Source organism: Prionailurus viverrinus, chromosome B4 (assembly GCF_022837055.1).
Source record: "Prionailurus viverrinus isolate Anna chromosome B4, UM_Priviv_1.0, whole genome shotgun sequence".
Lineage (NCBI taxonomy): Eukaryota > Metazoa > Chordata > Mammalia > Carnivora > Felidae > Prionailurus > Prionailurus viverrinus.
In genome coordinates, this window is record NC_062567.1 from 10,907,345 (window position 1) to 10,934,395 (window position 27,051).

At 45.3% G+C, this 27,051-nt stretch overlaps 1 protein-coding gene across 4 annotated transcripts in view; it reads right to left on the reverse strand.

Annotated features, from left to right (window-relative positions):
• NMT2 (N-myristoyltransferase 2) overlaps positions 1 to 27,051 on the reverse strand; it is a 74,032-nt gene that overhangs the window by 10,242 nt on the left and 36,739 nt on the right. For 3 of the 4 annotated variants that reach the window (XR_007154240.1, XM_047868588.1, XM_047868590.1), the window contains exons 2-9: positions 20,429 to 20,564; positions 15,882 to 16,026; positions 12,737 to 12,855; positions 12,549 to 12,640; positions 12,307 to 12,423; positions 10,853 to 11,023; positions 9,574 to 9,682; positions 668 to 838 (exon numbers count right to left, since the gene is read on the reverse strand). Coding sequence is in view for 3 of the 4 variants with exons in the window: in XM_047868588.1 (XP_047724544.1) it covers positions 668 to 838; positions 9,574 to 9,682; positions 10,853 to 11,023; positions 12,307 to 12,423; positions 12,549 to 12,640; positions 12,737 to 12,855; positions 15,882 to 16,026; positions 20,429 to 20,564 (1,060 nt within the window). In the remaining variant the exon portion in view is untranslated. The remainder of the gene's footprint in view (positions 1 to 667; positions 839 to 9,573; positions 9,683 to 10,852; positions 11,024 to 12,306; positions 12,424 to 12,548; positions 12,641 to 12,736; positions 12,856 to 15,881; positions 16,027 to 20,428; positions 20,565 to 27,051) is intronic. The other variant, XM_047868589.1, reaches the window with a different exon arrangement.

Sequence of the window (27,051 nt, forward strand, 5' to 3'; positions counted from 1 at the left end):
AGTAGGCCACCACCAGGACTTCTAACTGCCGCCTCACTCCTCCTCTCCTCCAGGTACTTACCAGATTAAATCTCAACTTTCCAACCTAATCCCATGTCACCCAAAAGAGGTTCTAAGTGAAACGTCATTTGAACAACAAATTCCAAGCTTTAAAAAAAAAGGGTGGGGGGGAGGGAGGGCTTAGAAAGCAACATGTTAAATCTGTCTAACCAATCAACAGAAAATCCAGACTGTCACTTTTCCTTCCTGAACAAGGGTTTCTTTCCTTCCTTTCCTGAAGAAGGGTTAAGTGGCTGAGTTTTGCCATCTCAACCAAAAAGCAGTTCAGTTAAGCCAGTTTTTTGAAACAAAAGGGTATTAAACTTTGGAGTGTATGTCAGCCAAGCTGGCATTTTCAAAACTGGATAAAGCAATTGATCACACAGGGACCAACAGAAGAGCATCCTAATTTCCCATTAACAACTAGTAAAAATGTGCTCTACTCTAGGAATGGAAACTGTAAGAAGAAAGTCTGGTTCTATCAGGGTGAGCAGAAATCTGGTCTAGAAGCAGAGACACAAGAGAAAGAAGGAAAGGGAGGGGGGCATTCTTTGATTCTTCCAGCAAACAGACCTGACCAGATGGTGTTTTCTCACTTCTCTGTACTATCTTATCACCTCATCTTTACCTCCACTACAAATGTGTCGATAATGTGCTCCTGGGGGAGGAACCAGTGAGCCACGTCCTCTTCATCCATCACCGGGGCGAGATGAAACTGCTTCAGGTAAGTGTTGGTTAAGTCGCGAACCGCCTTGATGTCTCTCGGTTCCATTGGCCTCAAGCCTGAAGTCTTGGTGGCCTTGTTGCAGTAAAAACAAAACAAATTGGGAAGTTTAAATAGAAGAGGAATAAAAGGCCAGCTGTCTCGGCGTCACCTGGGAGCTTGTCAGAACTGCTGAGTGCTGCGCACCACCCCCACCACCTGCACGGGTCAGAATCTGCAATTTAACAAGATTCCCTGGTGATCTGTATACACATTCAAGTTTGAGAAGCACTGACTGAGAATATACGTTCGATGGCGTACTGTTCCCTCTGTCCGTGTGCCTGCTCTTTGGTCAGTACTGCCCGTGACAATACTGCCCAAAGTCAGAGGGAACACTACAAGCTGATCCGCGTTCCAGAGCTGCGACTTTTAACAGCTCACATCACAGGGCAGAACGATCTTAGCATGTGTTCTAGAATACTGTGCTTTAAAACTGCCCTGACATGTTGAAAATGCAGATGAAAACAGTTAAGAATCTTACTTTATTCAATAGCCTGCGAAAAGGCTGTTGGAATTTTGTTCTTATGAGCAACAAAAATGAAATAAAAGTAAATCATGTTGGTCAGAATGGGAAGGGAGAGCGTTTTAACAGTCAGCTATTTTCTAAAGGGGAATGGCGAGCGGCCGAGTCCTGGCCCTGGCCTCTCACGCCATCTTTTGATTCAAAGGTGATCAGAGCAGGCAACTGAATCCATCATTCCAGAGCATCACGATTTCTGTGAGGAACAGAATTAACCTAAAGGTCCGAACAGGTCACCATGGGGATTTGTTCAACTGCTTGTCCTCAAGAGTTCCAGACATCACTTAGCTCCCTAGGAACTGCCTGGACACCAGGACACTTGAGCCTAGAAGCGGGAAAACCCACTACATGTGCTTGTTTGTACAAAATATTAAAATAGTTTCATTTGTACAGTTAACTTGATTTTCTTTTAGAAATAGTGGGCACATTAAAAAAATATTTTTAACGTTTTTATTTATTTTTGAGAGAGACAAAGCATGAGCAGGGGAGGGGTAGAGAGAGAGGGAGACACAAAATCCGAAGCAGGCTCCAGGCTCCAAGCTGTCAGCACGAAGCCCATCACGGGGCTCAAACCCACAAACCGTGAGATCATGACCTGAGCTGAAGTCAGTTGCTTAACCGACTGAGCCACCCAGGTGCCCCTAAATAGGGGGTACATTTTAACCAGTAAGTAACTATATATAAATACTGCTAGTCTACCTTTCCTATTCTAAGTTATTTTTAAATACTTTAAAATTAAATAGTGCCTCTAAAATTAGATCATTACAGTTCCTGCATGCCCTAGTCCAGAAGGACAGGAGAAGCCGATGGTGGAAAATAGATTTTCATCCTGAGTGCTGGCTCTGATCCATCTCAGTGGCTGTGCTGAGGTTTCTAAGGGTCCATGACAAACAATGCTGACTGATTACTGATTAGTGGGATTGAGCAATTTGTTCTTTGTATTTACAGACCAAATGTCCTTACTATGTGCCATTCTGTTATGATTCACGTAATCTATGAAGACACAGGAATGCAGCTAAAATACAGTGTAATGGTCTAAACTGAGAGAATATAAGTCCTTAACACTGCAGAGAACTCATGTGGCCTTTCTGTGGAGCACAAAGCGAAAGGACGGGAAATCTCCAGGTCCTAGCTTCCATCGAAGGCTTAACCCCTCAAGCAGGCAGGGCAATAACGGCCCGAATATGTGCTGAATGAATGCATGAATGAATACATTCCTATGTTTAGTACCACAATCATTTACCTAGTAAGCTGTGGTGAAGGCTGCAGACAGGGAAAAAAGTCACTGTCTGCTCTGCAAAGATGAGATTCCTTTGCCTGGCACTTATGCGTAAGCCTGGCGTAAATTCTTTTCTTCTTTTGTTTCCCCTGAACCAATTTTAGTGTTTGGTAGCATTTCTATAGTGCAGATTCACGGGAAGATGGAACCTATGTGATTTCCAAATACTGTTAAATGTAACCAATACATATATATTTTTTTAAATAGTTTTATTTATTTTTGAGAGAAAGATAGAGACGCGCAGGGGAGGGGCAGAGACGGGGGCCGGGGGGGGGGGGGGGGGGGGAGACACAGAATCCAAAGCAGGCTCCAGGCTCCGAGCTGTCACAGCACAGAGACCAACGTGGGGCTCGAACTATGAACTGCGAGATCATGACCTGAGCTGAAGTCAGATGCTGAGTGACTGAGCCACCCAGGTGCCCCTAATCAATATATATTTCTCAATGCTAATAGGAAAACTAAAATATATATACAAAGAATATATATTTTTACTTTTTTTAAGTTTATTTATTTTGAGAGAGACAGAGCATGCACAAGTTGGGGAGGGGCAGAAAGAGAGAGAGAGAGAATCCCAAGTGGGTGCAGAGCCCGATGTGGGGCTTGAACTCACAAACCGCGAGATCATGACCTGAGCCCAAGTTGGATGCTTAATGGATTGAGCCACCCAGGAGCCCCTAGAAAGAACGTATTTTAAAAAGTCATTTAAAAAGATGATTTTCTTCCATGAGGATGACCTTGATAAATTTTTAAGCAGCCCTGCTCAACATTAAACTGCTTTTTCTTTTGCCACTGGTTCAATAACAAGATCAAGCGATTAGATTCACTAATGAAAGCAACAGGATACATGCATCTGTTAAGCAGACATTCAGAAATGAAGAAAAAGCTTGCCAGCTTCTTCCTAGACCAGAACATTCTTCTGCAGGACAATTCTCATTCACTGAATATTTATACTGCAAAATCACTAAAATCAACATCTTTTGCCCGGCAGACATCTTTAAAGCAGCAGTTCCCAAATATTTTTGTCTGAAACCCCTTTACCCTCTTAAAAATTGAATATTCCCAGAAAGTTTTGCTTATGTGGGTTCTCTCTACCTATATCTATCATACTAGAAATTCAAACAGAGAAAATTTTAAAACAATACTGGAGCACACATTCCATACGACCACTGGTAGACTTCACAGCACATCTGCAGGATAATTTCAGCGAAAAATGCATTTTATGTTTCAATGTTATTACAAAAATAGTGTTGACATCACAGACTCCTCTAGAACAGACTCGAGGACTTCCAGGGGTCCCAGGACTACTCTTCGAGAAGTGTTGACTCAGGTCTCCAAAGGTGAGAATCAGGGGTGGTAGAACTGAGAATGGAAAACTCAGGGAAACAGTGTTTGGGCAAACAGGCAGAGAGAATGTATATGCACTGGGCAATCTGTAAGCACTTCAAGTGCTTTTATGCAGAATTTTTTTTTTTTTTTTAAAGGAACATCAGACAGTATCAGCTATAAGAAAAATGCAAGGGGAGCCTTGGGTGGCTCAGTCAGTTAAGCGACTCTTGGTTTCAGCTCAGGTCATGTGATCTCACAGTTTGTGCCTCACATTGGGCTCTGCACTGATGGCATGGAGCCTGCTTGGGATTCTCTCCTTCCCTCTCTCTCTGACCCTCTCTTGCTCACACTCTGTCTCAAAATAAATAAATAAACATTAAGAAAAAAAAAAAAGCAAGATCCCAGAAAACAGAGGAAGAATATTTATTTTTGCTGGCTCATAATGGCCATGTGTCTCAGGCCCTAAACTTGCTTCTAACATCATAAAGTCACACACTCTCCAAAACATCTACAGAAGCAAGAAATAAATTTTAAAATGTGAAATAAACCCTCAAGTTATAGCTGTGGTCCTCAGAAAGAGGGGGGGGGAGAATGCTAAGCCTGGATAAAAAATGATTAAGTTTTGGCATAACCCGAAAGAGTAAGGTGGGCATGTTTCAGAGAATTCAATAAAAAACAAAGACATTTCTAGTGACTGAGAAAATCCAACATTTCATAAGCAAACTCTGTGGTCTCAATCAGACTTACTTTCCCAGGGTCCAACTAACATGCATCATTCGGACTCTGTTCACTGAAATATGTGTAAAATCTGCTTATCAGTACATCAGAGAAAAAAGGCTCAGCGCTCTATAAGAAACAGAAGCTGTGTTGTTCTCTGTCGAGCTATGTGGTGTAAACTGTCTTAGAGCCAAGATTCCAGAGCAGAGATGGAAGCAGTGATTACGGTTATTGGCTTTTAAAAGGCAGCAGGAGGGTGTGCTAAATGGCAAAGAACGCTTCTGTGGCTACTGAAGGTAGAACACTGGGTCTCAGGACGTCTTCCTAAGTGTGTCCTGCCAGCAGCACCAAGGGGGGACACTGGGACATTAACCTGCCTCCAGTGTTTTGCCTACATTAAGTGCCTTCACCTTTAGGAGCACTGACCAAGAAAAAAAAAAAATCCAACAGCAAACATAAAACAAAGCCAACGTTTACAGGGCAGGGACAGGCTTAACTCTTGGGAAGGCCCCAGCATCTCAGAGAGCAGAGGTCATGGCATGGGCCTGTGCGGTTCTCTCCCACCTAGGAGACTCTGGGCAAAGCAATTTCATTGCACTCTTCCGTGAAACCGGGCGAACGCCCCGCCCCTCTCTGTTCTGAGTAAGAAATGAGGCCGTGGACACGCGGTGTCTATCTAGTACCGTGCTCGCCATTAACAATCCTAGCTCCTGTGTTAAGAACTCCACGAATACGACAAGTAAGACATGAAGCGGAAACAGTAATGACGAATCGGAAGATGAGACTGACCCAGAGCAAAAGGTGTATTCAGGAAGGTTCTTCTTACACGTCATGGTACAAAAATGTTCTTAAATCACACGATTGCTTAAAATCACCCACCTGGGCCCCTAGGAGGGGTGGCCGTGGTGTGGTAAGCACTGCAGTGTCCCCCGCTGCTGCTTTTTAAGATTTTAGTTTTAAACCCTATGACCTAGCAAATGCACTAGTAGGTATTTATCCAAAGGATACAAAATTCCTGACTTGAAGGGCACATGTACCCCAGTGTTTACAGCAGCACTCTCAACAATAGCCAAATTATGGAAGGGGCCCAAATGTCCATCAAATGACAAGTGGATGAATGAGATGTGGTGTAAACGTGTACACACACACACACACACACACACACACACACAAAACATTCACACTCACACACGAGTATTACTTGGCAATGAAAAAGAATGAAATCTTGCCATTTGCAACGTGGATGGAACTAGAATGTATTACGCTAAGCGAAATAAGTCAGTCAGAAAAAGACCGATATCCTCCGATTTCACTCATATGTGTAATTTAAGAACCAAGATGGAGTAATATAGGGGAAAAGAAAGAAAAATAAGATAAAAAACAGAGACGGAGGCAAACCGTAAGAAACTCTTAAATACAGAGAACAAACTGAGGGTTGCTGGAGGGGAGATGGGTGGGGGATGGGCCAAACGGATGACAGGCATTAAGGAGGTCACTCGCTGGATTGAGCGCTGGGTGTTGTATGTAAGAGATGAATCACCGCATTCTATTCCTGAAACCAATACTACACTATGTTAACTAACTTGAATTTAAACAAATAAATTTTTTTAAAAAGATTTCATTTTTAAGTAATCTCTGTACCCTACGGGGGGGCTCAGACTCACAACCCCAGGACCAAGAGTCGCATGCTCCACCGACTGAGCCCGCCAGGTGCCCCAGCACTGTCCAGCGGGCCCTCAAGAGGCAGACCCTCAGGTGGCTGCCGCGGGCACCTTCCAGTTTTCTGATATCTGTACTCTCACCTCTTCTGCCCTCCTTTCTGTCATTATCTTACTCTCCCTTTTCCTCTCCTTCCCTATAACGGGATGCAGGGAGGGCGACTGACACACACACCAGAGCTCCCGCCCGGACCCCGTCGCCCATCCTTTCCTGTGTGTGCCTGTGCTCCAGTGACGGCAGGTAGGGACGCCCGACGGGACCGGGCCATGCCGCCCCCCGGGGGCGTCAGAGGTGACGGAGGCGGGAGCTCAGGGGTCTAACAGGCGAAACGCGGGTGTCCGGGGGGCGCACCCCGAGTCCCCACCGGTCTGTGACGGGCCCGTGTCAACCTGCACGGGCCTCCATCTTCTCACAGGAAAATGCAGATGAGGCACACCAGCTTCACGAGGCTGTCGTGAGAACACAGCGAACGACATGCGTGACAGCACTCTGTCAACTTCAACTTACTGGGAAAAAACAAGAACAAAAACCCAGTGCCTGACCAGTCAGTGACTTGTTACCAGCTTGTTAGAACTGTTGCCTGAGTTGATCGATTTTTGTGTAAAAACGTAAAGGACGAAGGACAAAAGTCAAAAATCCTCTTACCAGCTCAGATTCTAATCACCCTGAAAAAAACCTGATGAGAGCTATTAAAACTCCTTCTACAACCTACACGTAAGCAGGCACTTTCCTTACACACAAGCCGGACGGCTTTGGGTTCAGAAAAATGAAATTCGGGGAGAGCACCACAGCACAGCACGAGCCCCCCGTGAAAACTGTAGGCATGCCTGCGGGTTTCCAACTCCAACGCCCGGACGGCGGAGTCTTTCTAACAGCTGGAAGGAAGACGCTGACGACAGCCGGTGCCCGCAGAGGGGGTGTTTCGTCTTAGCTGTGTGCTGGGCTCACAGCCGCCTGCGCCTCTGCGTGACTCTGTCCCTCTAGGGTCACTCCAGGTCTCGGCGGTTGGCTTCAAAAGAATCCTGGCCAGCAAACATTAGCTGTCATGTTGACAGTGTGACATCTTTGAAGGTCTTCCTACTTCTGCAGTTCGGTGCGTGCATCTCCACACGCGGGCCGACCCTCCCTTCTGCCGCTCCAGCCCAGCCCCGGGGCATGTGGACCCTCCCCTGTCCTGTTGCCACAGTTTTTATCTTCCTCTCTTCTGATCTATGTTTCCTCTCCCATCACGGCCTCAGAGGAGGTGAGTTAATAGGCTTGCGCCCCACTCTCTACAAAAACAGTTAAGACAAGGGAAGAAGAGGCCTTCTGATCCTTCTGCCACGTTGCGAAGCCTGGAATGATGATCTTGGTATCTCTGGCGATGGGTTTCCTTCACCTCCGGTTTTGTCCTTATGAAATTCTGCTTAAGGTCAGAAGTTAGTCGATTCCTGTCTGTCATCAGAAAAAATACATCAAGGGGCACCTGGGTGGCTCAGCTGGTTAAGCGTCTGACTCTTGGTTTCAGCTCAGGTCACAATCTCACGGTTCACGGGTTCAAGCCCCGCTTTGGGCTCTGAGCCGACAGCACGGAGCCTGCTTGTGATTCTCTCTCTCTCTCTCTCTCTCTCTCTCTCTGCCCCTCCCCTGCTTGCTCTCTCTCAAAATAAACATAAAAACAAAACAAAACAAAATACACCAATTCATGTGGCAACTACTGATTACATGTAGTTGGTAAACACGCAATGGCCAAATGACAAAAGGAACTAGGGTCTACTGAACCCAGAAAGGCCACTACAGACAGCTGAAGCCCTCCCAATCTCCCAATCAAGCTAAAATATTCACTGAACTACTTTCTAACAACCCAAAAGAAAGAACAGCTCTGATGAAATCAAAACTTCAAATGAAAAGATCCCATCTGTGATGGACAGATTCCAAGATGGCCCCCAAGTGATGCCACCTCCTGGTGTTCACACCCCTGTGCTCCTCCTGAGTGTGGGTGGGACCTGTGACTCACTTCTAAACAGTGAAATACAGCAATGGTGGTTGGCTGTCACTTTCATGAACGACTACATAAGGTTCTAATTTCCATCTTGCTAACAGATTCAATCTGTAGACTCTCTCCCTCACTGGCTTTGATGGAGCAAGCTGCCATGTTGTCAGCTGCTGCCCTATGGGGAATCCCATCTGGCAAAGAACTGAGGGAGGCCTCTGACTGGCAGCCAGCAAGGAATTAAAAGCCCTCGGTCCCACTGTCTGCAAAAACTCAAGCCTGCTAACAGCCATGTGAGTTGGAAGTGGACCCCAGTCAAAGTTTCAGATGAGACCCAGCCCTGGCTGATACCTTGAGAGAACTTCACGAGAGACCCTGAGGCAGAGGCCTCGGGCAAGCTGGGCTTTGACTCCTGACCCACAGAACTTGGGAAATTATAAATGTATGTTTTAAACTGCTAAACTGGGGCCCCTTATGGCTCAGTTGGTTAAGCATCCAACTCTTGATTTCAGCTCTGGTCATGATCTCATGGTCATGAGACTGAGCCCTGCGTCAGGCTCTGCACTGGGCATGGAGACTGCTTAAGACTCTCTCTCTCTGCCCCTCCCTAGCACTTTCTCTCTCAAAAAAATAAATAAATAAATAAATAAATAAATAAATAAATAAATAAAATAAAATAAAATAAAATAAAATAAAATAAACTGCTAAATTTGCAGTAATTTGTTACACAGCAATAGAAAATTAATACACCATCCAAGCTCCAAATAAGGCAACACTAGTAAGCACATTTAACTTTTCCCCTATTAAAAGACAACTTACCATGTTGAGAATTTGCTAGTTTAAAAAGATAATTTAATGAAATATTATTTCCTCTCCTTGGCCTCTACTCTAAGCCTTATTCCTTAGTTCCTTTGTGTTAAGACAGCATCAGAAGCCTCAACTTTTCTTTCTTTTTACGTAACAGATGGTAAACACTCAAAATTTCAAAACTTACATGTCTTGAGTTCAATCCCATCCAACCACAAACTGAAGACTTAAAAAGCCTTAAACAAAACAAAATAAAACCCTGGTATTTTCAAATAAGCTCCCTGATTTTCCTCACCCGGAATTCTAAAAAGCTACATATTCACATCCTCAAACACATGAGCCAGTTTTTAAGACTCTTGCAAATAATCCTTTTCTACATTAAAAGCTTTAGCTGTTACAGCTTTGAAAAACTCCAGAACATTCTTACTTACATCTGGAAGTCTGTAGAGCTTCATTGTTCTCTGTAAAGTCATATTTCTACTCAAGTGAGAAAATTTCACTTCTACCAATTTTCTGGGGTTTAGCGATCGATGCCAGTATCTGGAATACAATGAAGGTTTTAAAATCTGATCGATTTTCTAACTCTACCAGCTTTTACCCTTTGTCTCAGCTCAGTCGTCATAGAGGCATTTAACGAACACCCTTGCTGCCCCCTGTGCAGTGTTGGATGCTGGCCCTGTTCTTGTATAATCAGCTTGGTTTTTTTACATCTAAAACATGTCCTGCTTTCCAGTTACATTCCTTTGTAGTTTGTGACCTTTCATCTCTGCCAGTAAAGAGCTATCATAAAACCGTAAGATAAAGTTAAAAATGCCCGGTCTGCAAGTATTTAACGACCACTGCTGATTCTACAGAAAGCAAACTAAGAAGTTCTAAAAACATAGGAAAACATCCCCTCTAAATTAGTAGCCGTTGCTTTCCTATAACGCACATCAAAGAAAACAACTTTCCGAGAAACGACCTTGAGTTTCTTAAGTGATTCCAGTTTAGACAGATGATTTGTATTAAGATCTACCTGTGAAGTATATAACTAACTGAATGGGAGACAAGTCATTTTACAGTTTCACATTTTTTACTGTTTAGTGGAAATTTCATCTTATTTGAGTCAAAAACAGTCAAGGGAGAGAAACTCCTTCCGGTGCTTCACAAACAGGTTAGTCAAGGGAGAAATCTGATAAACCATTTTCTCCCTGGATTAACCTCTGAAAGCGTGATGAGAACAGATGAACTCCTATAAAGAGCTTAAGCTCTTCCTGCTCTTAGCAAGCAAGTCTGTTTGGGCTTCTCAACTGGTGTTTACCAAACTTTTGGAACAGTTCCTGAGAGCAGTGCAGAAAAATAACGCGTAAATCTAAGCGTTTGGAAGGAAGAAAAATGGTAGTACTCTGGACATTTGAACTTCAAGACCACGGTGCCCTGGGTTCCCCAAGGTAGGGGCAGCACTAGTCTTTCCAACAGAAGAGACGCAGGAATACAGAACCGGCGCTGTTAGCAGGAAAATGTTAAAAACTCTTTTTATCGCCAGGTGGCTGCATGGTAGAATGGAAAGAACACTGGTCTCAGTGGTGCTTGGGTCTGGTCTCCACCTCTGCTACCAAACCAGCTACAAAAGAACAGGTAAAAGGCAAAGTTTCCCAGTTACATGTGAGAATACTACTGGTAGCCGCATGGCGGGAGGCAAGATTCAAGGTGAGCGTGTGGCACTGTTACCTGCATGTGGCCACTGGCTTGGGAAGAACCACTCCAGCGGTATAAACGGCCTGAAAAACACCTTCCAGGTTTACTCTTCTGGTTATTTCTCGAATTAACACTGGGGCTACCCGCTTTGATCTCAATTTCTTATGAACACAAAGAAAGTTGATTTCTACCATCTTCTTCACACTAAGAAAGATGTCAAAAAGTAGAGCAAACGTAAGACGAAAACGTTTTTAAAAACAAGACAACTCCCATAAAATTGCAAAGAATAAGAAACCGAGAGACCTCCTTCAACAGAACATTAAAGACAAACAGCCCACCGTGTAGACATTTCACAAACCCCGATGGATACGCTATTCCCCATATGTCCCCTGCCAAAATAACTATGACTATAGGCCATGGAGACCCAGACCCCCTTGTCCTGAAGACACTTGAGGACTTTGGTCTTTTGTAAGTTTTCACTTTAGAAAGTGGATAAGATGTACCTCCAAGTTTCTACATCTGTTTTTCCTGTAATGAATGCAATGAGGACAAGAACGGGGCCACCCAGATGCAGAATCTGGTAAGATGTTGCACTGGAATCTAATGCAATTCCTAGGTCCCCAACAGGTACCTTGGCCAGACAGAAGCTGGTAATTTTCTGAGCTACGGTAAACCTTTCAGGGCTTCAAAGCCCATTTCCTGCGCTGGTTCTAGATACACGGGCATTTCATTTGGCACCAAGATACCTTGACATCAAAAGGTTTTGAGCAGCAAATCAAGTAACCCAGTATAATGAAAGGTAAACAGACCTGTTATGGATTAGCTCTCTGACTTTCTGGGCTAAAGACCGGAGCAAAAACGCAACATAGTTATCCAATGGATAAAAAGATTTTTTAAAAATCTCTCCTAAAATTTATTAAGACAATGTTTTTTCTCTAGAAATAAGTATGAAATATCTATTTATATCTTTATTCAGACACACACATAAAACATCTGAATGTGTGGGGTGCCTGGGTGGCTCAGTCGGTTAAGCATCCGACTTTGGGTCAGGGCATGATCTTGAGGTTCTCAAATTCGAGCCCCGCATCGGGTTCTGTGCTGACAGTTCAGCACCTGGAGTCTGCTTTAGGATCTGTGACTCCCTCTCTCTTGGCCCCTCCCCTACTCAAACTCTCTCAAAAAATAAATGTTATAAAAAAAATTAAAAACAAAAAAAATAACATCAGAGTGTCTGCATGTATGAGACTGAGAGGCAGAGACACAGAGCTGCCCTTTTTTTGTTGTTCACGGTCCAGTTTTCTTTGATTAAATCAACTTTATCTTTTTGAGCAGTTCTAGGTTGGGCAAAACTGAGCAGAAAGCAGAGTTCCCGTAACCCCCTGCCCCCACCGTAAACAATCTGCAGGAGTAATTTTAAAAGCCCGTTGGAACCGCGATTCTGGAAAAGCAACACATCAAAACTGACACGGACGAGCTTGAATACGTACCTGTCATAAATCCGAATGTTTGCCGGGATGGCACTGATGAACCCCACTAGCTTTTTGTTCGAAGACACTCTGACCCCACAGTGCCACTGAAGGAGCCAGCCTGGGGGACGCAGAGCCCTGAAGTCCATGCAGGCAAGGGAGACAGGTGCCGGTTAGTGTCCCGGGACCCGGGGAGAGACGGAGCCACGCGGTCCCGACCGCCCGCGCCCGGGGCCGCCCCTCGTGGCGCCAGCGACACTCACCAGAGCAGGAACTCGGGCGAGTAGTCGAACCGGAACATGCTCTCCTCGTCTTCCACGTAATTCTCATTTAACAGCGTGTACAACTCCTTGAGCTGCAAGATCAAGCGAGCGTCCTTTCTATGGCGCTCGGAACCAACTCGGAAGCAATTCGTGCGAAGGCAGGTGCTGAACGGAAGGCCTGTACTCACCACGTCGGCATTACCCAGATCTAAAGTGTCCCACATGAAACCCTGCGGCAGGGAATACGGCTCCCGACGCACGTTGTCCTTATCCGCTTCAATGGCACCGTGCGAGGTTATCACTTCATCTGGAGAGGGACACAGAGAGAGAAAGGCAGAAGGACAGAATATTCAATGACAAAGTATTCGGATGACCCAAAATGGTCCGTTCCGTAAAACGACACCATTTTTAGGGGCCTAGGGTGGAATATAATCTTTGAAACCATGCTACCGTTTCAGCCACTTCTGGAGTGACAACAGGGCAGCTGGGTAGTGGAGAGGGGCTGCTATCTCACCAATTAAATAAGAGGAGAAATCCTTTGTCATGCAGTGACGAGGTGTTTATTATGAAATGACAAGGACTTCTGAGCCTCAACCCCCAGATTACAGAGCCCCCACATGGCACAGTGCACAGCTTGGAGGCACAGCTTGGAGTCGGTGTCCTCTTACTCTGCATTTCAAAAACCTGGTTGGGGGGGGGGGGCAGGGCTGCAGTGATCTCTGACCCCTCCCAGCAAAATCTACAACTAATTTCAGGACTGTTCACTGCTCTCCGCCTGGAATGTTGCCACTACAGCCAAAGTCATAAACGTTGCTAGCGATTTCCACAAAGGCGCCCTTTCCAGGTTCCTTCCCCACGGCTTCCCAATGCAACTGGAAGAGAACCGGGCTCTTCCTGTGGCTGACGTCCACCTGGCCTGGCTCTCCAGATCCACCCTCAGGGACCACCCTCAGGCTCATGGCTCACGGCTTCCCTCCCTCTGCGCGTGAGGCCCTTCTCCTGCTCGCCACGTGGCTGGCAGCTTGAGTGTTTTCAGATAGAAGCTTACACATCGCTTTCCCCACAGCATCTTTCCCTGACTAAAGCTTTCTCCTGCCTGCAGGATGCTCTCCCTCCACCCCCACCTGGCCACCACTTTTACCGTCCTTCCCCGTCACTGTTTCCCCGGTACGTTGCCCACGGCATTTAATAATGGACACTCAACAAATAACTGATAAATCTTACTCAGCTGTCAAAAAGAAAGAAACCTTGCCATCTGTGACAACACGGATGGACCCTGAAGGCATCACGGGAAGGGAAGTAAGTCAGAGAGAGAAAGACAAATACCGTATGATTTCACTTATATGTGGAACCTAAAAACCAAAAATTCTCAGCTCACAGACACAGATTGGTGGTTGTCGGGGGGTGGGGGTGTGTGTGAAATGGGTGAAGGGGGGTCAAAGGTACAAACTTCCAGTTATAAAAACAAGTTCATTCTGGGGATGTCATGTACAGCCCGTGATTTATTTGGAAGTTGCTATGAGAGGAGATCTTAAAAGTTCTTACTATAAGAAAAAGAAAAACTGTAACTTTGTGTGGTAACGGATGGTAACCAGACCCGCTGTGGGGGTCATTTTAAAATGTATGCAAACACCGTATCCTTATGTTGTACACCTGAAACTAAAACAATGCTATATGTCAATTATACTCCAATGAATAAATAAATAAACAGAACCGGAAGGAAAACAAGGAACAAATACCTGCTGAATTAATGATCCTCAGGTACAGGTTCATGGCATCACCTTTTTAGGGGTGGAAGCCATAGGATCTGTACCAGCTACAAGGGGTTTCATTTTCTCTTTCTAACCCCTGCCTTTGTCACATCCCTCTTCATATCCGCTCCACCAGCTCACCCCCCCTATGAATACCTGAGGCTCCACCAGGCCAGTCTGAGTGGTCAGATTCTCAGCTGCTCCCTTAGAGTCCCTCCAGGACCTCTGCTTAGAGTCAGGCTACAGGAGGCTTTCTTGTCCCCCAGGGCACTGACCTAAAAACCACCAACAGCTTGCCAAGCAGCACTCAGCTAAACCCAAAACATTCAGTCAATAGACCTACACTGCTTTAGCTAACGGTCCCTCAATTCAATGGCATTTAAAATCCTGTAAATTCATGCTAGAGTCTCCCTCCACTACCAAATACATTTATTTCTAGAGCCTGAAAGAAAAAACCAGTGAGGATAACTGCTTTCTTCTATCTTTCACACTCCAAATCCCGTGCTTTTTAACATGTGTGGCTGTGAGACGAGCGGTAACTTTAAAAAGTGCAAAAACCACTATTTGAAGGCACAGATGATTGTTCCCTGATTTTTATACGACAAAACTGGTTATTTGTACGTAAGCGAACTATTATGAGATCTGGATGACACGTAACCCTTTACCTCACACAGATGCTGGAAGCTGAACAATCAAGAAGGAGAAACACAGAAATAATTATCATCTATCTTCATATGAGGATAACAGTAAGCAGTGGGTTTAGCTTTTAATGCAGTTAAAACAATTTTAGTGCATTTATATCATCACCCTTTTTACTGTGAAAAGAGAACACTTCAAACGATGTTTATGGACATGTAACAGGAGAAAGAGCGATGCCCGCTGCCCAAGGGGCCCCCGGAGACCGCCCGAGGGCCCCGTCCCCTCGCTGTGCTGCCATGTTCTCCCGCCGCTAACAATTAACACCAGTGGTGAGTGTGCAGAATCCTCTTGTTAAGAGGCATAACATTTTCCATTTCAATTACATTTAATAGGGCAAATTTCCTGTGTCTTTTGGAATAACTGAGATGTGAGATGGCTAAAAATTTATGTACAGGGAAAACTCTTCCGTGAAGCTTAAAACCAAAACTGGTTCTGAGACTGTCTTACATACATATATGTGGAGGGGCTCAGAGAGAGACTCCCAAGCAGGCTCCACACTGTCAGTGAGGAGCCCGATGTGGGGCTTGAGCTCATAAACCGTGAGATCATGACTAAGCCGAAACCAAGAGTCGGACGCTTAAACAACTGAATCACCCAGGCGCTCCCTTTTACACATTTTTAAAAATATACGAATGTTTCAAGTGAGAAACCTGTTTTTTTTTATAGGAAGAGGAATGCGACTCTAAAACTGTTTCTCCTGAAAGCCAGTATCACGACGCAATATTAATATTTTAAAGAAAAATAAGACTTTTGTGTAAATTTCTAATCTGTGACATAAAGCAAATATGTTAAGTGAAGTTCCTTTTGTGTTTTTTGTTTGTTGTCAACCCAGCTGTGTTTTGGGGTGGGGGAGGGGGGGCGCGGAAAAGGCAGAAAAGCTTACTTAATTTGGGTACCGGCTGGGTGTCCCAAAACTGGTATCTGTGTTTGGCAGCCTCATCAATGTTCCTGGCGGGGCCCTGGCATGCGGACAACAGCTCCATTGCTCTCTGGATATCCTGCAACTTCTGCATTGGAATGGTGGGATTCTATAACAGCAAAGACACACAGACACAAAGATGAGGAAGCTTGCATGGCTCCAAAACCTGGGCCAGACACGTGTGTATCTGCCCTGGAGACTACAACACCAAAAACACAATCTTCCTCTAAGCCTGGTCAGGGTCTTGGGCTCAAGCGCTAACGCACTAAAACAGAAGTGAACGCATTATGTTAAAGATCACAACAGCTCTGTAGCTTTAATGGGGCTTTGACAGTTTTGGAAATCTGAGGTAAAGCCAACCACCCACTGGCTTCAGAGTCCCACCTGGCTGTGAGGGGTCGTCACCATCACTCATCTGGAAGGAGTGGCAGGGAGGAGTGACACGCATGCATGGGTCACTGCCCTACAGCAGCCAGTCAGGCACACCCTTGGTGTCACTGTTAGGGTTAATGCTCGGCAGCAGCAACGTGAGGACAAAGGAAAGGACTGCTAGGATGCAAACCAGGCAGAAAAGGGAAATTTTAGTTCAAAAAAAAAAGGAAAAAGAAGACAGAAAGAACGGTGAATTGAGTGCTAAGCTGGGAAGGAAGTTAACCAAGAAAGAAAATCTCACTACGTATGCCTTCCTCCTGGACCACCCCCTGCCCTCTCCCAGCCCCGATCCTCCCCCAGAGACAAAACCTTCCAAAGAGCAGTTTCTTCCGAGAGTTTAGCTCTTTGGCAACCACAGCCTGTTTTCCCCAACCCAAGTGTTGGAAACTAACCTTTTTAAGTAAAACATATTCTCAGTCTGGAAAAATGAACGTATCTTTAAATTCTAAGGTTCCTTCCTCGAAGCCAATATTCCTCTTATCTCTGAAGATTCCCAGCTCTTTTTTTTTTTTTTAATCCCTCAAATAATGTAATTCCACATGGAAAATGAGACTATTCCTAAAATGAGAGCACGCAGTGCTGAATAGTAAAATCACAGAGTTTTTTCAATACACAAAATGATTAGTTTCAGAACTTTGATGCCACACGAAGAATGCTCTTCATGTAGTTCAGAAGTGGTTGACGAGAATTGCAGAGCCCTTCGGCTTTCCTGTATGTCAACACACCATGGGCACCAAGGAGAGGTACCATTGACACTCGCTGGTTTATTAACAGTGGCTCTGGACTTCTGTTCAACTTTGAATCTGAGGTCTGTGGTCTGGGGTTGATCCTTTGACTTGGGAAGCTATACCCAAGTGCCACAGTACAAAACAGGGTTTATTTAACACAGACTGCCCTGTCTTTGATTTGTCACTGGGTTTGCTTAGGATTCTTGCCACTACAATAACTCAAGGAAACAAAGTGCTGGAGTCTAACCAGAGATGGGCTGAGGTCAGTATCGTCTCCACTTCTAAGTCCAACAGCATCACCCAGGACTGCCACAATTCTGTAAGCTGTTTATCTGGTATTTTCATAGAGGTCTAAGTCACGAAGATCAGATTTCAATTACACATATTAACTTGAAAAAATACTTTGGCTAGTCCCATTTATTGTATTTTTAGATTTCTCTTGCTCTGGTCTCTTCTGAACCTCCAACATAAGAGGGACTGATTGCCAGCAAAATGAAATTTACATGCATTTGAACCCCCAACAAAGCAGTCTCTTTGAAGACCTATAATTTAACCAGGAACTCAGAGCACAGCATATTTCAACCAGTAATGCTTGAACACGCACCCGTTTATCTTTTTAAAAGCAAATTTGAACCTACACAGTGCCTGCACTGAATCTGTCATGCGAATTTTCCTTTCCTAATTTTGGAGTTAAATTCTCAATCCCTAACATACCAAACTCAAGCAGTTTTGCGACCGACATGAATCAGCATCTTTGCTCCAAAGGAGCCAATCCTATCTCAGCTCCATAAAGACCTCAGAGTGGTGTCAACCCTACCTCATTAGCCTCATCAGGTTGACTAGCAGTCTTTCCACAAAATGACCATTCATGAAATATTTATATCTGAATGCTCACTATTTTAAGTGCTTTCTTAAAGTAGATACAAGTGAGCACAATTTTCAAATCCGTGGTCATAAAGCAGCAAGGAAAATTCAGCTATGATATTTTCTTTTTTTTTTTTTTAAATATAATTTATGGTCAAGTTAGCTAACCTACAGTGTATATACAGTGTGCTCTTGGCTTTGGGGGTTGATTCCCATGATTCATCGCTTACATACAACACCCAGCACTCATCCCCAGCTATGATATATTCTTAAAACTATCCATCCACCTTCCACACAGCAGCACCACCTGAGGGGAAACGATTTGGTGTTAGGGGAGGTGAGGACGTGTATCAACCCCATGTTAGCTTCCCGCTACCATATCCCTACGTCGGGCACACCTCTTTTCGTCGGTGGAATATTAAATACCAACAGTGCCCTTTACCCTTTATTTTCTCAATTTAATACCTTGGAAAAACGTCCAGGCCCTCCACCACTAAGACGTCTAAAGAATCCAGACAAATACCATCTTATTCTGGCCCGTGAGTGCAGAGGAGGGCATGTCCGAAACACCACCCGCTGTAATTTACAGGGTTATCCAGAGCCAGCATCTAGTGTAAGGGAAAGAAGCCCCGGTTTAAAACAAGATGCAATGGAGGGGCGCCTGGGTGGCTCAGTCGGGTAAGCGTCCGACTTGGGCTTAGGTCATGATCTCACAGTTCATGGGTTCAAGGCCCACATCAGGCTCTGTGCTGACAGCTCAGAGCCTGGAGCCTGCTACAGATTCTGTGTCTCCCTCTCTCTCTGCTCCTCTCCCACTCAACTCTGCGTGTGTCTCTCTCTCAAAAAAAAATTAACCTTAAAAAAAAATTTTTTAAACAAATGCAATGGAGAAAGGCCCACGTTAAAACATTGTGATGTATTCTCAACCTAAAAAGAAAATAGTTTCTCTACCATATGATGCAAGCAGTTCCTCCTGTGGTGACTAGCTCTAGTTTCTTGTAAGTGACCTTCAGAAGTAAAGGAAGGGTGCAAAACCACTGGGGGGTGTGGAGAGGGCAACAGGCTGACGGTGATGGGAGAAGCAATACGGAGGTGTCATAGAAGTGACACCGCAGGGATCCGACGAAGCGACTGAGGAACGGGAAAAATGAGTTTACGGTGCACCTTAATTGAGTGACCTCGGAAAGTATGCCTGGTGGACAGAGTATTTATTACCTGAGAGACGAGCTGAAAAGCGAGGGGCGGGGGAAGACCCCATTTTCTTCTCACCCCACAGAGGGAAAACTGGGCAAAGTAAGTATCCTCTCAGTGACTCCTGGTCCTTACGAGGAAAACAGTAACAACAAGAGAGACTGCCTGCAAGATTCGCTTCTCGTGATAAAGTGTCAACTGTGCACAAGGAAAAAAAACTTTCAACCCCACGAAACTTGCATAGTGCTAATAACCACCATGTAGGCAGTACTTTACAATACAGACATCATTTAACTGTAACCTCCTCCTCACGGCCACGTGAGTTGGGGCAGGAGGCAAAAGGCATGACCCCCACGCCGCAGGTGAGGACACAGGCGCAAAGGGGGTGACACCCACGCGTCTCGTGAGCCCACATTCCCCGGTCCGCTCCCGAGCCCTTTCTGCTATACCACGCGCTACCCAGGAAACCCACACGGAGCTGTGACCATCCGCGTCATCTCTGCCTCGTCCTCCTTCGAATCTTGCCCCTTTCCACGCTGTGAGTTTCTTGCATCTAGAGGGCTCTGTGCGTCCCTGTGGCCAGCACACAAGGCCTGTGTTCACGGCCAGGGGGACCGCGGCTGGCCACACAGGAAGGGGCGCCTGCCATCTGTCCCACCAGAGCCCCACGAGGCCGGCAATCTGCCAACACGGGGCTCAGCGGGACAACTGCTGGTTTGGTCCTGGATGGGTGTTTCTCCAGCGGGAATGTTAGGAGCGATTTCCCACCCTCGGCAATGGAATTTGAGAACGGCCGCGGAAGACTGGTCAGACCCAAAGTCAACGAAGACTTACCTGTGGCTGCTCCCGCTGAAATCTGCTGCCAGATGGTGTTGTGCTATTCAGGTAATTAGACAGACACCCAGAAAAATTACAATGTGAATATCTTCTGAACTAAAAGTAATTAAATAGTAAGTGTAACTTAAAAAAAAAAAAAAAAAAAAAAAAAAACAGCACACCTAACAAGCTCCCAATGAGACTTAACTTCTTGCGCTACAATCTACGTACTAATTTGCTCTGAGAAAAAGGAAAATTGCAGGCTCTATCCACATACACACAAAAACTCAGTCTGTACCTCTTAGTTATTCAGGTACTTAACATCAGCTTCAGGAGGCTGTAAATAGCCTCCAGGTACAGTGCCCTCCAGCATACAGTCACAGCAAATCCCTAAGGGTGCCCCAACACGGCACCGAGCTGCACAAACCCAGCTCTCACGTGCTTGAGAAACCACAGAGGTGACAGTAAAACGGGGCTCACTTTTGAAGGCTGCTGGATTTTAATCTCCTGGGAATCAGACGCCGAGTCTGACTTGGTGCCTCCGGAATTTGGTTTCTCCTTTTTTCGCTTCTGCTTCTTCTTTTTCTTTTTGGCACCCAAGTCTGCTCCGGGACTTCTGTTAGGAAATTTACAGAGGGCAAAACAAGAACAAAAAATCATTATATAAAGTTAATCATTTAGGACAACACAAATTAGACACAGGCAGGGGGAAAAAAAGCTGTCAGGATGCATGATACCGCGATTTATAAGAAACAAAGATATTCGATCATTCAGAAGACCAAGTATATAGCTCTCGTGCCTATTTCCTACGTGACAAGAGCTTAAAAATGTCTCTTACGTTAATGATGTGACTTTTGGAAAGCGTCTGAGGATGGGGGCTGGTTGCCAGCGGTGCCTACCATGTGTTAGACGTTTGGAACTTTCAGTCCCAGCCCCCAACCCCCAGGGAGGAGAGAGGGGGGCAGCAGAATGGCCAATGACTTCATTAGTCACGTCTACGTTTCGAAGCCTCTATAAGAACCCAAATGGGCAGGGTTCGGAGAGCTTCTGGGCTGGTGAACACGGGGAGGTTCAGGGAGAGTAGCGGGCTCAGAGAGCACAGAGGCTCCACACCCCTTCCCCACACCTGGCCCTGCGTATCTCTCCCACGGGGCGCACCTGATTTCTTTTCTGATAACCCGGTGATCTAGTAAAAAAAAAATGTTTCTCTCGGTTCTGTGGCTGTTCTAACAAATGGAATCAGAGCAGGGGTCTTGGGAACCTCTGATTTACAGCTGGTTGGTCAGAAGTTCAGGTGACAACTTGGGTTTGTAGCTGGCGTCTGAAGTGGGGGGACAGGGTAGGTGGGAGCAGTCTGGCGGGACTGAACCCCTACCCCAGGGAATCTGATACTACTTCTGGGTAGACAGTATCACGGCACAACTGTATGAGAATTCTACTTGTGACCTAGAACTGCCTGGGAAGCCCCACCCCCTCACACACAGGATGGGATTAGATCCAGAAACTCACAACAAGATGTAAACCGGAAATGAAATTTAGATGCGAAGTTAACAGGACAAGTAACAAAGAATCATCAGTCTACACTCATAGTACAGGTGCTTAGATCTCAGATATCATTAGAGCAGGAAGACTGTAGATACAGATCATATTTTATCATGGAAGTCAAACAGCTCTCACATGTATCACTGCTCTGCTAACCTACTTTTTAGTCAGCCCTTTAAGGGAGAGATACATGTAAAAAACTCCATTATAAACATCTCTTGGGTACAACAAGCCACTAGTCTCAACACCACAGAGCCAAAGAAACCACTTCTCTGCAGAAGGGAAATTGTCCTCAATAAATAATTTAACAAGAGGAATGAACAACAAAAAATTCTACGTGAAAAAAAAAAAAACGTTCACTGGTAAAACATTTCTGTCTGGAACTCTTGTCAACTTATGGCTGTCACCTTCTGAAAGAGCAAAAGAAACACAGAGAGATTTGCAATTTCCAGTTAACTGGGTCTACGCTACCAAAGTATTCCCAGAAGGTAAGTTAAAGTTCAGAGTCCGAGATTACTACTGCATTATTGCCTGGATGTAGGGAAAAGTGATAGAAACAATCAGTTCCATTCTATTGTTCTCAATTATCTGTTGCTGCCTGCTTTCTCTCTTGAATTTTTACCTAATTATCAAATATACATGCATCATACAAGACACAAATCTTACTGATACATATTAACAGCTTTAGAACATTGTCCTTCAAAGGCAGCCAATGGTTTTTCTGGTATATATTCTTCCAAAATATTCTTTCTTCTCTAAGCAGGGCTTAATTTTTACTATGAATAAGTTGGGTTTTTTTTTCTTTTTCTTTTTTTCCTTTTTGACAGACCATATGCGTGAGAGCAGGGTAGGGGCAGAGAGAGAGGGAGAGAATCCCAAGCCGGCTCCACACTGTCAGCTCAGAGGTGGATGCAGGGTTCAACCCCATGAACCGTGAGATCATGACCTGAGCTGAAATCAAGAGGTGGATGCTCAACCGACTCAGCCACCCAGACGCCCCTATCATGAATAAGTTTTAAACAAAAACCGAATCTTAAAAACATACCATTTGCTGGGGCCCCTGGGTGGCTCGGATGACAGAGTGTCTGGGCTCAGTAATGATCTCACGGTTTGTGGGATTGAGCCCCACAACAGGCTCTGTGCTGACAGCATGGAGCCTGCTTGGGATTCTCCCTCTCTCCCTCTCGCTGCCCCTCCCCCACTCACACAGGCTTGTGCACACGTGTTCTTTCTCTCTCTCTCTCTCTCTCTCTCTCTCAAAAATAAGCAAACATTAAAAAAAAAACAAAACAACATACCATTTGCCAGTTTGTTTTTTTTCTCCTTCCACTTAATGTTCCTTAGACTCCTTTCCATGTCAGGAAACACCGAGCTACCTCATTTCTTTTTAGCAGGTGGAAAGCATTCCATTGTGTAAATATATATTTTATTTAACCAGTCCTATATTAAAAAATGCTACTGCCCCCCAAAAAAAAAATTCTGGTATTTACATCTTTATGCTTTCACAAAGGTGGAAATGCTAGGTCAAAGAGCATGCACATTTCTAGTTTTAGTAAGAAAATTAAGATCACTTTACTAAACTGCACCAATAGGCTCTCCACCAACAGTAAATCAGTTTCTGGTTCTGCATGTAAAGAGCTTAGAAATCACTGCTCCATCCTAACAGACTGAAAAATCAACAATTCCTACTGGATCCAAGAGAAAGGCAAGGGCACCGGGCAAACTAGAGGCCCCAAGACTGGAGATGGATGGGTGAATACAGGGTATTGAGGCTTCCCAGAGCAAACCCAGAGGAGTGCACATCTCCATGGGAGCCGCTGCTCAAGGAAGAAAACCCCAAATGTAGGGCGTGTGGGTGGCTCAGTTAAGCGTCCAACTTTAGCCCAGGTCATGATCTCACGGTCCGTGAGTTCAAGCCCTGTGTCAGGCTCTGTGCTGACAGCTCGGAGCCTGGAGCCTGCTTTGGATTCTGTGTCTCCCTCTCTCTCTGCCCCTTGCCTGCTTGTAATCTGTCTCTCTTTGTCTCTCAAAAATAAACATTAAAAAAAAACGAAAGAAAAAGAAAGAAAGAAAGAAAGAAAGAAAGAAAGAAAGAAAAAAAGAGAAAAGAAAAGAAAGAAAGAAAACCCCAAATGTAACAGACCAAGTGCTGGGGCCTGCGTGTGGAGAAGGGGACCCACACTTTACCTCCAGGAGCCCAATCAGGTTCCCACAGCAAATACCAGACAAAACTCCTCACACACGCCTGGCAGTGGGAGGCGAAGAGGTGAAGTTCTGAAATCCGCCAGTGCACTGTTCTCAACAAGGCCTGGCCCCGGGAGAAACCAGTTGACCAGAGCCTAACAGACATGGGGAAAGGAAATACCCGACCCCAGCCCACTGTGGCATCCTGTCCCACACACGGGGGGAGAAGAAAACTGAAGAAAGCACAAGTGAGTGCGCAGTCCAGAGGCACAGGTTCACTAAAGGCCGGCAGGGGCCCAATCGCGGGACCACGGAACTTCCCCGGCCCACACCGTGCCACCATGCTACCAAAGGCCCGCTTACGGCCATTCCTCTTACCAAGTACCTCGCGTCTGGCTATCAAGAGAAAATTACAAGGCGTACTGAAAGGCCAAATACACAGCTGGAAAAGAGACCAAGCACAGAAACCAGATATGTGAAACAGGGGCGCCTGGGTGGCTCCGTGGGTTAAGCGTCTGACTTCAGCTCCGGTCACCATCTCACAGTTTGTGAGTTTGGGCCCCACATCGGGCTCTGCGCCGTCAGTGGGAGCCTGCTTCGGATCCTCTTCCTCTCTCCCTCTCTCTGACTCATCCTGCTTGCACTCTCTTTCTCTCTCAAAAATAAATAAGCATTAAGAAAAAATATTTGAAGTAACAGGACTGAGAATGTCCCCCATTTTGTCAGACACCAAACCACAGACCCAGGAAGCTCGGAGAACACCAAGGAGGATACATGTCAAAAAACACTCCGCCTCAGCACAGGCGTTATCATTTTCAAACTACTGAAAATCAAAGATTAAAAAAAAACAACAACCCTGAAAGAAGTCAGAGGCAAAACACACCTCACCTATAAGGGAACAAAGAGCCGTAAGTAGAGGAGAACGCCAGTGTCCCAGCCTCTCTGCCAATACTGAAATATTACCATTCTTTTTCACCCCTGATCGTCTGACAGGTAGAAAAGTCTCACTGCAGATTTAATTTTTCTTTGTTTAATCAGGAGCGCGGCTATACATCTTTTCGTGTTAATGGACCACTTCTAGTTTTCCATGAATTGCTCACTCATATCCTTTTTCTGTTACCCCTCTCTTTAAAAAATTGGTTTGTAGGTGGTCTTTAGAACCACGTGGATGGAACCTATCAGGTGTTAAGTATTTTTACTTCGGGCACTTTTCTTTCATCCTTCCAACGGCCCTGTGCAATACTGCTTCATGTCTGCATCACACTGTCTAGGCTGTTGTGTATAATTTAGATTGCAAATACTCTGCCCGGTGTATTTTTTATGGTATCTTCTCCTGTATAGACATTTAACATTTTGGTGGAGCCTAACATTTAAAAAATTTTCCCTTGTGGCTTCTGGGGCTTTTAAACATTGCTTATTAGAAAGACCTTGCCTACTCCAAAACAATAGGATCATCCTTCTGTGTTGTCCCTCTATTGACTCTATGACTTTTGGAAAATAATATTTAGCTTTCTAATTCATTTGGAATAAAAGCGTGAAGTACCATGTCTCTATTTTTCAAGAATACATTATAAACACAAGCCCCGTTGTAACATAACTTGTTATTACTGGGTCACACTGCACCTGCTAAAGACTGATAAGCAAATACAATAAGGGAGGCAGACCGGCCGATTTATTGGATGCAATGACCTGGTGAGCTTCTCTTTTTGCCAGATACCATGCCGGGTACAAGCAATTTCCAAACATGTCTGAAAATTCTTTGATACTTTTCCCAACAAAAGGTGGAGTCAATTCCCCTCCCCTCGAATCCGGGCAAGCTTGTCACCCCTGCTCTTTACTAGCAGGAGTGACACCGTGTGATTCTGGAGGCTAGGTCACAAAAGGCCATGCAGTTTCCACCTGGCTCCCTGAGGATGTCACTCTGGGGGCAGCCAGGAGCCATGGAAGAGGTCCAAGCACCCCAAGAGGGCCGGGCCAGCGGACGGCGGACAGCGCACCGGCCTGGCCTCCGGGCAGCTGCCGGCAGCAACGGGGGCGGGGGGAGGGAGCCCGGCAGGACCACCAGCTCAGTCAAGCCTGCACCTGCACAAGACACCAAGCGAGAAACTGCCTTTCCCCCTCCTTACCCACAGCAGGTGCGAGCATAACGAAGTGACCGCTGTTCTGTGTCACCACCTTGGCGATGATTTGTTATACAGCAATAAATCTGGATCAGAAATGCGGTGCCTGGAAATGGAGGGCCACTCTAATAAATCCCCAAAACACAAGGCAAGGGCGCCAGGAAAAAGGGAGACAGTATTTCATGTCATGATTTTTTCAGTGACTTTTTCATTTTCAAATATGGAATCTGATCGAGGAAGGGAGACCCGTGTTACATACTACAGGAACATTTATAAAGCTGTGGCCGGATGATGATGTACAGAAAATGTACCTACGAGCTGATGATCTAACTAAAAAGATTTCTGAGCAGGGGGTTGCAGCTGCTGGCTTTGCCCAGCTGTTGATAATGGCAAGAGAGAGATCAACTGAAGAATAAGCTATTCTGTTTCCGAGTGGAAGTCAGAGAACATATAAACTCACCCAGTACTTTGTAGGTTAAAAAATAAGTGTTCCTCATCCCCAGCATCTCCAGAAGGCAAGGGGTTTGCATATTAAGAAATGGCCTCAGGACAGAAACTCAACACTAGGGTGGAGCTGTATGACCCTTTGTGAGGACCTGAGAAAGATTGAAGGTGGTGCCTCTGGACCGTTCCAGACAGACAAAAGGCCTTCTAAATCTCTTGAAGGAGGGGACTTGGCTATCCTCTGTAAACAAAGCTTCTAAGAATCTCTGTCCTACAGCATCCTTACCAGGAACCCAACAAAGAGAAAAGCTTATCTGAAAGAAGAGAATTCTGGGTGGCTTTTGTCTAACAGAGTGGATTAAAATGAAAACTACAGGACAGCCCCCAACACCTTTCTAAAAGCATTATACCCGCTTGAAAGAGAGCAGAACAAAATGGAAACAAGACTTTGGACCCTCAACCTTTTATAGGCAGGAAGCAGACAAAGGGTACTCACTCAGGTGCAAAGTCCATTTTCTTTTGGAAGGGTGATTGGAAAGCCAGCACTAAGAGCCCGAAAGACAAGACACCAGAGCCACGGAGGACAGCTCCCAAGGACTGGGACTGAACTTGGATTCAGGAGCTGGAGACACTGATGAGGGAGAGTGGGGCAGGTTGAGGACAAAGTGCAGGCTAACAGCAGCCTCTCCCCCTGCCCCTCACCATGGGACATGTATGATATTCCTTGGACACTCCAGGCTACCCAAAAACAGGAAAGGACAAAAACAAAGAAAAAAGGTTAAACTGATAAGAATATCCACCAGTTTACCAGAA